The sequence below is a fragment of the Bison bison genome, unplaced genomic scaffold (assembly GCF_000754665.1).
Source record: "Bison bison bison isolate TAMUID 2011002044 unplaced genomic scaffold, Bison_UMD1.0 scf7180017864229, whole genome shotgun sequence".
Lineage (NCBI taxonomy): Eukaryota > Metazoa > Chordata > Mammalia > Artiodactyla > Bovidae > Bison > Bison bison.
The window spans coordinates 485,877-498,643 of NW_011494801.1; the positions used below are offsets into that span (position 1 = coordinate 485,877).

The 12,767-nt window shown below is 43.9% G+C and overlaps 1 protein-coding gene across 1 annotated transcript in view; it reads right to left on the reverse strand.

The window, feature by feature from the left end:
- The window catches only part of ILDR2 (immunoglobulin-like domain containing receptor 2), a 68,526-nt gene that overhangs the window by 5,127 nt on the left and 50,632 nt on the right, over positions 1-12,767 (reverse strand). The window contains exons 7-9 of the mRNA XM_010846031.1: positions 5,390-5,503; positions 1,298-1,514; positions 5-159 (exon numbers count right to left, since the gene is read on the reverse strand). Of these exons, the coding sequence (XP_010844333.1) occupies positions 5-159; positions 1,298-1,514; positions 5,390-5,503 (486 nt within the window). The remainder of the gene's footprint in view (positions 1-4; positions 160-1,297; positions 1,515-5,389; positions 5,504-12,767) is intronic.

Below are 12,767 nucleotides of genomic sequence, written 5' to 3' on the forward strand. Positions count from 1 at the left end.
AAGCGGCTCCCGCCTCGGAGGTCCTGCTTGTTGCCGTCCGCCCTGCGGGACCGCGGGCCGTAGGAGTCGGCAAAGGCCGCGAGCTCATCCATGGAGACGGCCGGCACCCCGGTGGCGAAGTTCTTCCGGGACAGCATCTCCGATTTGGAGCGCTGCTGGCTGCGGACAGAGGAGGCGCTGGTCAGTCCTTGAAAGGCCCAGGTACCCAAGACCTGTCAGACGCGCGAGGCAGGGAGCTGAGCTGGGATCTAAGGACGCCATCGCGGCTGGGGCCTCGCTCAGGAGACTGCGCGGCCCGACACGGCTCTGCTCCTGGCTGGATGTATCACCCCAGGCACCTCTCACGCCTCAGAATCACAGCCAAGTCAAGGCGTCCGCCCATCTGGTGAGTTAGCGTTAAGGATTAACGGGTTGTGTGAAAAAAACCTCTTTGTGATCTACACGGTGCTGAAACACACGTGGGCCTTCTTTTGGCCATTATGATATGACCTCTGGTTGACAGCCTCCTGACTCACTTCTCACACCCTCGAAGCCGGCATGGGCGATGTGGCCTGCTGTCCAAACAGCTGTGGCCCACGGAGCCCTGTATTATTTGGTGAGAAACAGAGAGGCCTTTTCCTTCCTCAGAGTGAAGGGCAAGTTACCTTGTGGGGCAACAGGCCAGAGGGACCCCGCAGTTGGTTCTTTGAGAGAAGAGCAATAGCTACTGTCCTTCGATATAAAGGATAGGTGAGTGGGGAAGGTGCTATCGGGCCATTGGCCATACCAAACCAAACACACATCTTGTCCCTTCACATTCACTGGCCACATGACCCTGTGTAAGTCCCTTAGAAGTTTTTAAGTTTCAGTTTCCCCAGCTAAAACTGGGAGGACATTAATAGTACCTGCCTTTTAGAATTATGAGAATCAAATCCAACAGTATAACATAATTGGCATTTGACTTTTCACAAAACAAATGATCAAAAATGAGAGAGATGATGGGTGGGGTCTTTTAGAGGTTACAAGATAAAATATATGAGAAGGGCAGAGAAATGTCAACAGGGTTCATTAAGGGGTCTAGAAAATCCTCTTCAAAGAGCCTTGACTGATTACTTCTGCACATGGTGCCCCAAGCGTTCCCTTGCTTAATACATGTGGGAAAGGGGTGTTCAATAGGCACAGAGAGAGATAAGGCAAGATAACCTAGAAGGGCAGACAGAGATGTTCTCGGATCACTGCAGCCTCAGACCCATCCTGCCCCCCAGCTTTTGGCTCCTCATGCCCAGCACCGGAGCTGCCTTGCCACAGTTAGCCTCACCTGTGCCTGAAGCTCTCCCGATCCTCTTTGTTATACTCCATGGCCGAGGGCCCCCGGCTGGCCCCACTGCTGCCTCCCATGACCCCTGACCAGTAGTCAGGATTGCTCTCCAAGTCCCCAGACACAGGGAACTGCTTGTTCCGCATCTGATGGTAAGATTGGCGGAAACTGCTGTCCTCCTCATGCAGAGAGCTGAGTTCCGAGATGGTGTTGTTATCTGCAAGGACAAAAACTAGGCATGACAGAGCTTTCTACCTGTAGGACAGAACAGGAACTTGGTTAAGGGCTAACACTGGAATCTTTGGGAAACTCCCACCCGAGGGTCTCAGTCCTGTCCAGGGTGGGTTGTAGTCCTGAACTAATGGTATTTGTGTTCTCAGCTCAGCAGCAACTGGCTTCAGTTGGAAGCCTAGTTGCCAACAGAGGGGAGGCTTCCCACATGCTCTGTTCTTAGAATAGGAAAACAATTGTTATTGTTCCACCTAAGGCAGGCTTTCCAGAACTTAGGCTCTCTGCAGCTGGTCTCTTCCTAGTATATCATCCTCCTCGCTCAAATATTTTGCTTCTTCTTGTTTAAATCAGTGATGAGCCATGATGATCCCAGCCATGAGGCAAAGGGGGCAAAAAGAGAGAAAAGCCACAGATCACAGTATCTTCCCTGCTGTTATCTGAGTCCCAAGATGGAGCCTTCAGAGCCAGTCCCATGCTGTGGTTCACACGCACCCCATCCCAGCTGCTGCTGTGCCCCTCCCCACAGAGCAAGGAGCCCACAGGACAAAGAGAGTGTGCACACCCTGCTCCTGGATGTTCATCCAGGAATTTGGAATATTTTCCCTGAACAGTACCAAGCTCATTTCTGTGGCTTAAGTAGACCTCTTCACTCCCCAGACTGTTCAGGTGTATGTGGCCATGGATGGCCAGGATAGCTGTTTGGAAGTGTCGGAAGAAATGGGGAAGGCTAGGTTGCACTTATGGTCCATGGACCTCCACTTGCTCTAGTCCCAGCCCAAAAATGTAAAAAGGGAGGGGATGGTCACAGCATTCTCATTTTTTAGGGTGGCCTAAGTAGCTTTTCACAAAAGCACTTGTGAATAAGGACCAGAATCACAATTTGGAAAGAAAAAAAAAAAAAGAAACTATTTATTTAGAAAACTTTGAAATGGATTGAATTTCATATTACTTAAAAAATAAATCTAGCAAATCTATTTGTAATGTAACTGAATCCATTGAAAATCCATTGTTTTCTAAAAATCCTTTGAACTTCAAACTATTATCAGAATCAACAATTATAAGTTGTAGGGCCTGGCTGCCGAATGAGAGGTAAACTAAGATCAGATGTGGGAAGCACAAGTGTGTGTCTCATGTTCCCCTCTACTTTATCTCCTCCCTATCCCCAACAGTCCTTAGAGGAGCAGAGGAATTTTGCTGGCTCCCACCCCTGAAGGGAAGGGTGGGCCTCCCTGCACAGCATAAACACAATCTCCTTACGAGGACACAGGGCTGAGCAGGAATGCCATTCAGTTTGGTCATGTGATCAGTTGGTTTTGAATTATAATCTAAGTCTTTTGTTCCTCATAAGGAGAATGGTCTAGTGCCTGCCTATTTCAAAGGGAAATAACTCAGATCCTATTTATTAATAAAATCTTGTCTTCCTTTTCTCACGATGCCAGTGAATTCCAGTCTTCTGGGAACCCCACAGAAGAGAACTTTAAAATGCACCAAGTGTGTTTATTGGAAAATTACATTATTGGCTCAGAACTTGCCTTAAACTTCAGGGAATAATGGACATTTTTCATCTCTCCAGATGTGAGGGAGAGATGTTTCTCCATTCATATGATGGATAGTCCAGGATGTATGCTGTTCTGAAACTTCTGCCACAGTGAACGTGAACATCAACATCCCCCACTTCAGAGACACCTAGCAGTGGGACTCTAGGCCAGCAGAGGCAAACTTCGTGTAAAGGGCCAGGTAGTAAACACTGTGGGCTTTGCAAGTCTTCCTGTCACAACTATTCAACTCTGCTACTGCAATAGGAAAGGAATCATGGGTAAGACAAGTAGATTGGCATGGCTGTGTTCCAAGAAAATTTACTTCAAAAATAGGAGGTGGAACATATGTGCCCTGGGAGCTGTGGTTTGCTGATTCCAGACTAAAATATCCCCAGAGCAAGCCCCTACTTACAGGGAGCAGGTGAATGAGGCTCACACATTCTGGGAAATTCATAGGCCTGACCCTGAAACTCCCATGCCTCACAGAATCTATTACTCCTTTGCCACACCTGCAACTAGGTGTGGCTCATTTTATGATGAGATCTTTAAGACCATCCCGTGGCCATGATCCATCCCAGGGTTTACTTTGCTCTTCGGGGATAGAACCTCTCAAAGTAAGGAGAACTTAGATTTCTGCTTCATCTCTGTGCAGTTATTGCAATGTGAACTTAGATTTCTGCTTCATCTCTGTGCAGTTATTGCAATGTGTAGGTTCCAAGAGCTCTGGGTTCAATTCTGGCACTGGCAGTGAGTACTGGCACTGGTTACTTTCCCCTCGGCCTCCCTTTCCTCCTCCATAAAATGAGGGAGGTACATTCAACAATCTCAGTCTCTTTCTTCCCGCTCCAACATCCTAAAGTCCCAAGAGTTAGAAGGCTGTGATCTTTGAATATAAACTGCTACTGCAGCCATAGCACCATCCACAGTTGGCTCCAAAGTTTCTAGTTTAGCAGCAAAGCACAGGACAGCAAACCACAGACCTGGGTTGTAGTCCTGATACTGTCATTTCCACCTTCTGGGCTTCAGTTTCTTCATCTGTTGACCCAGGCCACCCCTTGGACTCTTAAGATTCCTTGGTCATTACCTTCTGGCTAGCCAGGCCTTTGGAGACCACTTTAATCCAGGCAGACAGGAGACATCATCTCAACCGGGATCTACCCTTTATTTTTAACCTCTGTTTTTTCTCTGAGCTGTGAGTTCACAGATTTCCTCCACGGGCTTTCTCCTTGGACTCTGACTCTCTCTCTGTCTGTCCCCTTACAGGGATCCATGACAACACTGTTACAACTAGCTTGTCAAGTGCAGTGACATCTGCATTCCTGACATTCCAATCTGGAGATGGTCTTTTTATAGCCAGTGTGGTGGGAGGAGGCAGCAATGGATGCAACTCAGACAGGATGAAATTAGAATCGCAAACTGGGAGGAATATGTTGTCCTTAATCTGAATCAAGTTCCTCTAGTCTGGGTCTGTTTTCCCAACAATGCCATTGAGTCTGGAGTTGGTTCCAAGACAAGGAGGGTTCAAAGAGAGCAATGTAGTGACCGCACTCCCACGCCTGCCAGCACCTCTGACAATTAGCCCATCCATGTCAGACCTGCCCTGTGCTGCTTTTCATGATAGACAGTAATGTGGAGTCCAAATCAAGAATCAGCTATGTCAGCGGCAAAGTCTCCACGGTCTGTGGGTGAGTTAAGCGTTGGGGCCCTGCCGCCTACAGACTCAATAATTAAAACATTCTTTTGACTTTTTGCTTGCCCCTCAGTCTCTGCCACTAGGTATCTGAAAGGAATGTAGGCATCTTTTTTATGAGATTCATTTGGCAGACTTGTTCTTTTACTTTCATTGATATGGCAAGTTGGCAGCTGGACTGTCATTCGAGGCTAGGGCCTTTCATGTTGGAAAAAACTGACACTGAAGCTTCCCCATTGTAAGCCATTATTTTGAATATATTTTAAAGGGAGTAGTAGGGAAAGGCTGTTTTAATAAAATGGTGCCAACCCCACTGCACAGCCCAGCAATACTGACTGCCCCATGCGAGAGGCAACAGAAGCCAAGATGGTACATGATGCTCTATTCTTTTTTTTAAAAATCCTATTATAGTTTATTACAGGATATTGGATATAGTTCCCTGTTATCACCCTATCCTTCATACCAGAACCCTTTTTTTCTTTCCTCCCTGTACTCAAAGCTACTTTCTTTAGCGTGGTGTCACCAGCACCCCTACTAATTCTGACCCTGAAAGCTCAGGGTTCCCCATATATGGTCACCCCCAAATCCCTTTTAGCATGATGCACAGAACACATAAAACTAACAGATGCTCACATCTGCTTCTCATCCTTCTGGCTGGATCAAACTGAGCCAGCTCCTTCTCGACATAGTATAAGACCTTCATGGAGTCTCTCTCTTTATCAGCTTGGATCCGGTAACCTTTGCGAACTGTTGAGAAACAAACAAGATAGTAAGCTGAAAAAAAATCAGGAAAAGGTGACTTCCATGTAACTTACCAGTAGAAAACATGGGTCCCAGATAGGGACCCATGTGATTCAACTCTTTTTTAAATCACCCAGAAATAGTAACCTATATTTCTATATATGGAACCATACCCTTTATCAGATGGTTCCATTAGAATGGAGGATTGGCACATCAAGAAAAAACTTCTGTTCCAGTAACCTCTCCTTCCTACTTCCTGACCTCTTATAGCTCCACTTAAAGATTATCTTCTCAAAGTTTGGGGGAGTATACTCACACTAAAAAAGACCACTTTCTAGACTAGGGATACAGATCACTCTACAGTCTGAGGATCATACCTTCACTTGGAAGCACATGTAGCTTTAAAACAGATACCCAAACGTCAGAGACCTTGACACAGGTGGCCTAAAAGCCTGTAGTTGCCTGTACAAAAATTCCATAACTAGGCGATGCCTAAGAGCTAATATTAGATTGCAGGCTTTATACACAGTAGAACAAAATAAAATGCATGGATTACTAATTATGGTTCCATTATTATTTCTTTAGCATTTTCCCCTTAGGAAAGGGAATACCATATTTTAGACATGATTAAGTCAATCTGCTGCAATGTGGTTACAGGCAGGTGCTATTTTCAGGGCTTAGTAAAAATAAAACAAAACTAAAGCGTGAGAGAGAATACCATCCTCTACGTTCTCATCACTCACGTTGGCAGAGACAAAGGCTGCTGAAGCCTGGTATCACTTAAGCATCAACCTAATCCAATACCAGCCCCAAGGGTGATCAGACACAGACAGCTCTAATATTCACAGATAAAGAGAAAACAAGAAAGAGAAAGGACTGGGATGGGGGCAGAACAGCAGGGGTGACAGACAAGGCCTGCGGGCACTGGGACGTGCTAGGCACCGCGCTACGTGCTTTCCGTGGACTCAGTCCTCGCAACTGCATAAGGAGTCAGCTGTTAGCAGCTGCGCTTCACGGACGAGGAAACTTTGGATCAGAGCAGTTTTATAACTTGCTCAGCAATAAGTGGCAGTGCCGGGACTGGAATATAGTCTGAAGGAAGCCCAACAATACTGGGCCACCTGTCTGTCTGGAGTCTGGGGCCAGAAGCAGCAGAGAGAGATGAAAGGAAGACAAAAAGGAAGAACCCAGAGGTGGACCTTGGGCATCCGAGGCACTGTCCTACCATGCAGCCAGTTGGGACCATACAATGGGGATGGAAACAGATGACCCACCCCCAACACTCTCTATTCCCAGAGCAGGGAAAATACCACAAGGAAACCACACAACTGCACGTGTCTCTGGAGAAAGTTCTGCGTTCTGCTCTCTGATTATGTTCCCCTGCTGTGGACATAGCCCCCTACACAAGCACGTATGTGGAAGATTAAAATATCATCTTTCACAGACGCTAATCACAGCCCTGGTGTTGAAAACTGGGAAGACGCCCACACATCCATTTGCAGGTGCACTGGTTTTCTCTATAAGCATAGGATGGACAGTCCACCTTCAGCTTCAATTGTGGAATTACTTAAAAAAATTAATGAATCTCAGCACATGCTTTTTAGTGACACCTTCTCCCAGAGGTTAGATCCTTAATCCTTATGCAGAAGCAATTATTAGCAGAAATGGTTTTATTTATCAGCCTCCACACCCTCCCATCTCTGCAGAGGCGTTTACAGAGTAGCACAGACAGTTCAATTAAAATGCAATTATCCCACGGAACTGCTATGTCTGTTCTGAGGTGTTTGTGTCTGATGAATAAAACACAGGGCTAGGAAGTGGGGAACTGGGCACCCTGTAGGCCACGAGGACCTCAAATAAGTGGTGACCTATCCAGGATTCAGTTTGCATGTCCACGAAATACAACTAATAATTTTCACCTTTTAAATAATCTTATAAGTCAGAGAAGACAAATATATAAACGAAAAAAAGAAGACAACAAAGACCAACTCAGTGGAGCACTTTGAGTTCTTTGTAATTATTAGGGGTGGCGCAAACAACATCTCATCCAAAAGACTTTGTCTCCAGCTAGAAAAGTTTTCCCTTTTCTCTATCCAACCCCCAACTTACAAATCATTTACTTTGAACTTTCATCATATGTCCCTTAATATATTCCTATTTGTTTCAAATGATATGTATAAATGTCTAATCTTCCAAAAGATTCTTGAGGGAAAAGAATGCTTATCATTCTAGCTCAGTGGAACGCCCAGGATGGTGCTCTATAGAGTATATTCCTAAATAAACGTAGTATGTTTGTTTGAGCTGAAATGGTGCCAGCCTGGGGATGGGTGTGAGGTTAATGCTTTCTTAAGAAAGATTATTTACAGTAGAATTTCTCTCTCTAGATTGTAAACTTCCTGAGATCAAGGACCAGTTCTCTCTGTGTATCTATGATTCCTGAGCACCTAGCATAGAGTCTAGCACATTGCAGACACTCCAAACATGTGAGTTTGTATGAATGAATGAATGAAGTGAAAATGAGGAATAGAAACTGTATTACAGGGAATTGCAAAGTAAGGCAGAAGAGACATGTGGTGGGTTTGTTGGAGAATTTTGAACAGGAAGGGGAAGCCTTGAATGGTAGCTTGAGGGAGCAGCAAGGGTTAGGCAAGTTCTGTTATTTTTATTGATGATTATATTTTTAGTCTGCTTCCCTGGTGGCTCAGAGGTAAAGAATCCACTTGCCAGTGTAGGAGATGCAAATTTGATCCCTGGTCCAGGAAGATCCCCTGGAGAAGGAAATGGCAACCCACTCCAGTATTCTTGCTTGGAGAACCCCATGGACAAATGAGCCTGGGGGGCTACAGTCCATAGCACTGCGAAAGAGTCAGACACAACTTAGGGACTGTAAACAATATTTTTAGTTAAGAAAAGGAGCATGTTTATAGGCCTTAAAGAAGGGGTCTACTCTATCTGCAGCTGTGTCTTTAGGTGTTCTTAATATGTGAAGTGCTGTTATGGCAGACATTCAGTAATACTTAGATAAAGGGGGAAAAGTATTGCTATATGGAACAATGTACCAGCTGTACCCTGGTGGTAAGAGAAGGCTGCCACCCCAAGCAACAGTTGGAAATCTCCCTTAATTGCAACTTGGATTGGAGCTTAGATTGCTTTCTGTGTCGTTATAAGAATTTACGCTCCTAATTATGACACAGATTGATCATGTATGCATAGGTTATCATGCCTCTGAAAAGATGAAGATGTCAGCTTCACCTTTCAGTACTGGCATTATAAAGAGACGTTACTGTACTACATATTGGGTTGGCCAAAAAGTTTGTTTGGGTTTTCCTGTAACATCTTACGAAAAACCTGAACACACCTTTTGGCCAGCCCAATACTTTCAGATTTTATTCTCAGTCACACCAGCTCATAATTTCAGAAATCTAAATCTGTCCTCTTTGTCGAAAAGGACAGAGTGGAGCACTGACAGACTTCAGAGGCATCATCCGTTTGGTTTCAGCAGTTAAAAAGCTAGGCGCTTCTCCCTTGAAAAGATTTTTTTTTTTAACCAAAAGCTGTAAATTCGATTAGGCAGCACACTATAATTCTCTCATTGTGGCAGGAACTGACTCTGTGTCACATATATGCTCAGGAGCATAGAAAACATCAGAAAACCTTTCTTGATCCCTCCAAGCAGATGAGACTTTGCCTTCTCTGAGCTGACATCAGAGATTAGTCTTATTACATGCTCCTTTCTATTTTTTTACTCATTTTATTTCCATTCACAAGCCGCCCAAAACCATTCTGCTGGACTGTAAACTCCTTGAGAAAAAATTTGTAGGCATTCATTAAATTTTTCTTGATTTGAAAACAGAATGGTGTTGGGCTGATTTTTATCTGTAATTTAGATCAGAGAACTCTCTGAGGTGTGGTGATATTTTAAAAAGAAATATCCTACAATATTTAATAACAAATATCCTACAATATTTTTATTGGTCAAAGACCAGCATTTTTTGGAAAATGACTTTTTTCCTGGTGATGTTTCAGTTCAGGGTCAATGGAAGATTTATTTCTCTTTTGAATTTCAGTCTGGTCCAAGTCCTTTGGTTGGTGTGGTTTTCATACTTCAGCTCCTCTAATTTACTAGCCTCACCAACTTTGATTTTTACTGGAGAGGGAATATTGGGATATTCATTTTGATGCCAAATTTAAAAAATTCTTACTGTTGAAAGATAATTCTGATCCAATTAAGACTCAACTATTTTTCAGCTAATTTCCCCTTTAACACCAAATTCAATTTGTAGAACTTGCAAAAGTGTCTAAGGCAGATATCCATGGGTATATAGCCTTGTTCTTCCTGTCCTATCTTAATAAGCTAAGGAAGGCTGTTTATGGATAATGGAACAGCTGCCAGATTCCACCCCCAGGGTGGCAGCAGCTCAGCTGTGGGAGGAGTGATGCTTAAAATTTGCATATTCTCTGTATACATACAGTAGGCATATATCCTTATTAGTTTGAAAAATGACATTTCAAAACCCTACTTGCCTATTCAGTTCTTTTGTAAGAAGGATGAGTGGAGACCAGGTAGATACGAAAATAAAATGGATTCAAGCAAGGGAAGAGAGAAGTGCATTAATTAAGGTGGGAGATGATGGCAGCAATGACTAGGATAGTTGAGTAGAGATGGACCAATTCAAAGTTATTTTGAGATCCTATCTGAAGGACTTGGTGACCAACTGGATTCGAGAAGTGAGGAAGAGGAAGGGATAAGGATGTCTGGTTTGGGCTACTAGGTGGGTAATAGTGCCATCCGCTGAAATGAGAAATGCTGGAGTTGGTCTGAGGCTGAGAAACAGCAGATGAATTCCATTTCCTAGATAGAGGTTGAATTGAAATTGAAAGACATTCAGGTAGAAATGTCCAGAAGGCAGTTGGATATGTGGGACTGAGGAACAGGAGAGAGGATGGACATAAAGACTGGCAGTCATCAGCATACAGATGATGACTGAGGCCATGGACAAGGTAAGATTTCCCAGGGAAGAGGACCTTGGACAAAACAGAAACACCAACATCTAGGGGATGTGCAGAGGACGAACAGCCAGCATATAGTGAAATGGCTAGGAAAAGCTACAAAATACAGTGTTGAGGAGGGCAAAGAATATGAATGTATCATCAGGGGTGGCAAATGTTGAGAAGTCAAGGGGGGCAAGCTTTGAAAGGCATCCTTTAGACTTAGCAATAAGGCAGTCTTGGCAAGAGCTGGTCTTCGGAGTGGTGAAAGTGACAGCAAGACAGAAGTTAGCTGAGGAGAGGAAATGGAGACATTAAGTATTCAAAACTCTATCAAGGAGTTTATCTGTGAAGAGGGGAAAGTAGACAGGGACACAGTATTAGAGGACTAAGGGTTTTTGCAAATTGTTGTATTTTAATGCGAGATCTGAGCATGTATTGAATGTGGATAGGAAGAAGTCACTGAAGAAGGAAAGGCTGGACCCATGAGGTGGGAATGGGGTGGGATTTAGAGAGTCAATAAAAAGAGAAACTTGACAAAGCAATGAATCCAGAGCAGGGCAGGAGGAGACAGTCCTTTTTTTTTTTTTTTTTGTAAAGAGGTAATAAATAGCTGCTATGAAGAATGGGAGAAGGAGTCAGGATTCCTTTTCTGTCTCCCCCATTTGGTAACTAACTGGCTATACTATATATAGCTCATCAAAGATGCTTTTCAACTACACAGAACATTCAAAGAGTATTGTGTACAAATGTAATCTGAAAAATTACTGTTGCTAGATGATTACCCTAAAATTGAAGTAGCATAAAAATATAAAATAAGCTACATTTACATCTTTATAAATCAGCATTTCTTAACACTTCGAACATTCTTTGAAAAACAATCTACATGGAACACTAGCTTAAGCCACCTTTCTTAAAGGAGAAACAGCTAAATGCAATCAGTAATTCTGGCCACAGGACCATGAGTACAGAAATGTGCCTGGTAGGGATCATGAAGAATTCACTCCTGACTCAGTAAGCCAGATAACATGAGGCAGACTGGCTGTGGCCAAAGCTGGTTATGCATCCTCCCCTTTTTCCTGGCGAACAGAATTCTGACTGTTCATTTCTGAGGTGAATAGGTGTTTTGGCCTAACAGATGAGTCTTGGTGGGTCCAAGTCAATCTGGCTTAGGAATGGACACAGGACATAATTCTTGCCAATAAAATGACAGTAGAAGTCTGCTGGAAGGGAAGGAGACTTATGGACAAGCTTTCCTCCCTCTTGGGAAAAGGAACACAAGGAAGAAGCATATCTTTTCCATCTCTGAATGCATATAGTGTCTGAGACTATGGGATCCGGAGGGGAGCTCGTCCAGGAGAACAGAGGATACACTCAGGATGCTGAACACAAGATGGAAAGAAGCAGGTCCTTCAGGGATGCCACTTGAACTCTTCCATTAACCAACCCCTGAACCACCTTACCTTGGAATTTCTCACTATGTGAAATCATATTTTTTTCCTGTTTTTTTTTTAAGCCACTTCTAACTACAGTTGGTTAGCATGGCAGGATGGGGTCAAAATGATTGAACTGCAACAAGCAGGAACTGGAAAAAAGTTGAAAATAGGACAGAAGTATTTGCCATCCTATAAATAATAGTTATTTTATTAAGAGAATCTACTCAATAAACTAAGGGGGAAGGGTCCAGGTGGGAAGGAAAGAGAAAGAAGATTGGGAGAAAAAGGCAGCGACGAGTCCTATTAATGCCTCTTTTGTCCTCTGCATCCTTTGGGAAAATGGACTGTATTGTCTTTATTTCTCTAATACCCTGTGTGTCCTTGATTATTAACTTTTACTTCTCAGTCTATGACTCATTCCCAATCTCATACGTCAGAATTCCACTAATAGTTTCTGAGAGAGAAAAAACACAAGTACCAATTACTCACTGAGGATATCCACCCCTTCCATGGTGGAGCACTGACAGGTCACTAAATGATCTAGACCTTCGGCCCCCGATTCCCACTGAAGTCTGTCCAGAGCCCTCCGGGGGAGAAACGTCTGTTTCACCAACCCTAGTGGCTCATTTACAACTAGGAATCTAAAAGTCACCTCCTAAATATATTCTGTACACAGTTCTAACCTTTACTACTCTGTATAGTCCTCTTCAGATGCCTCCAGGAAAGCTACATTTTAACGCCCCTATACTCTTCTGCTGCTGCTGCTGCTAAGCCGCTTCAGTCGTGTCCGACTCTGTGCGACCCCATAGACAGCAGCCCACCAGGCTCCCCCGTCCCTGGGATTC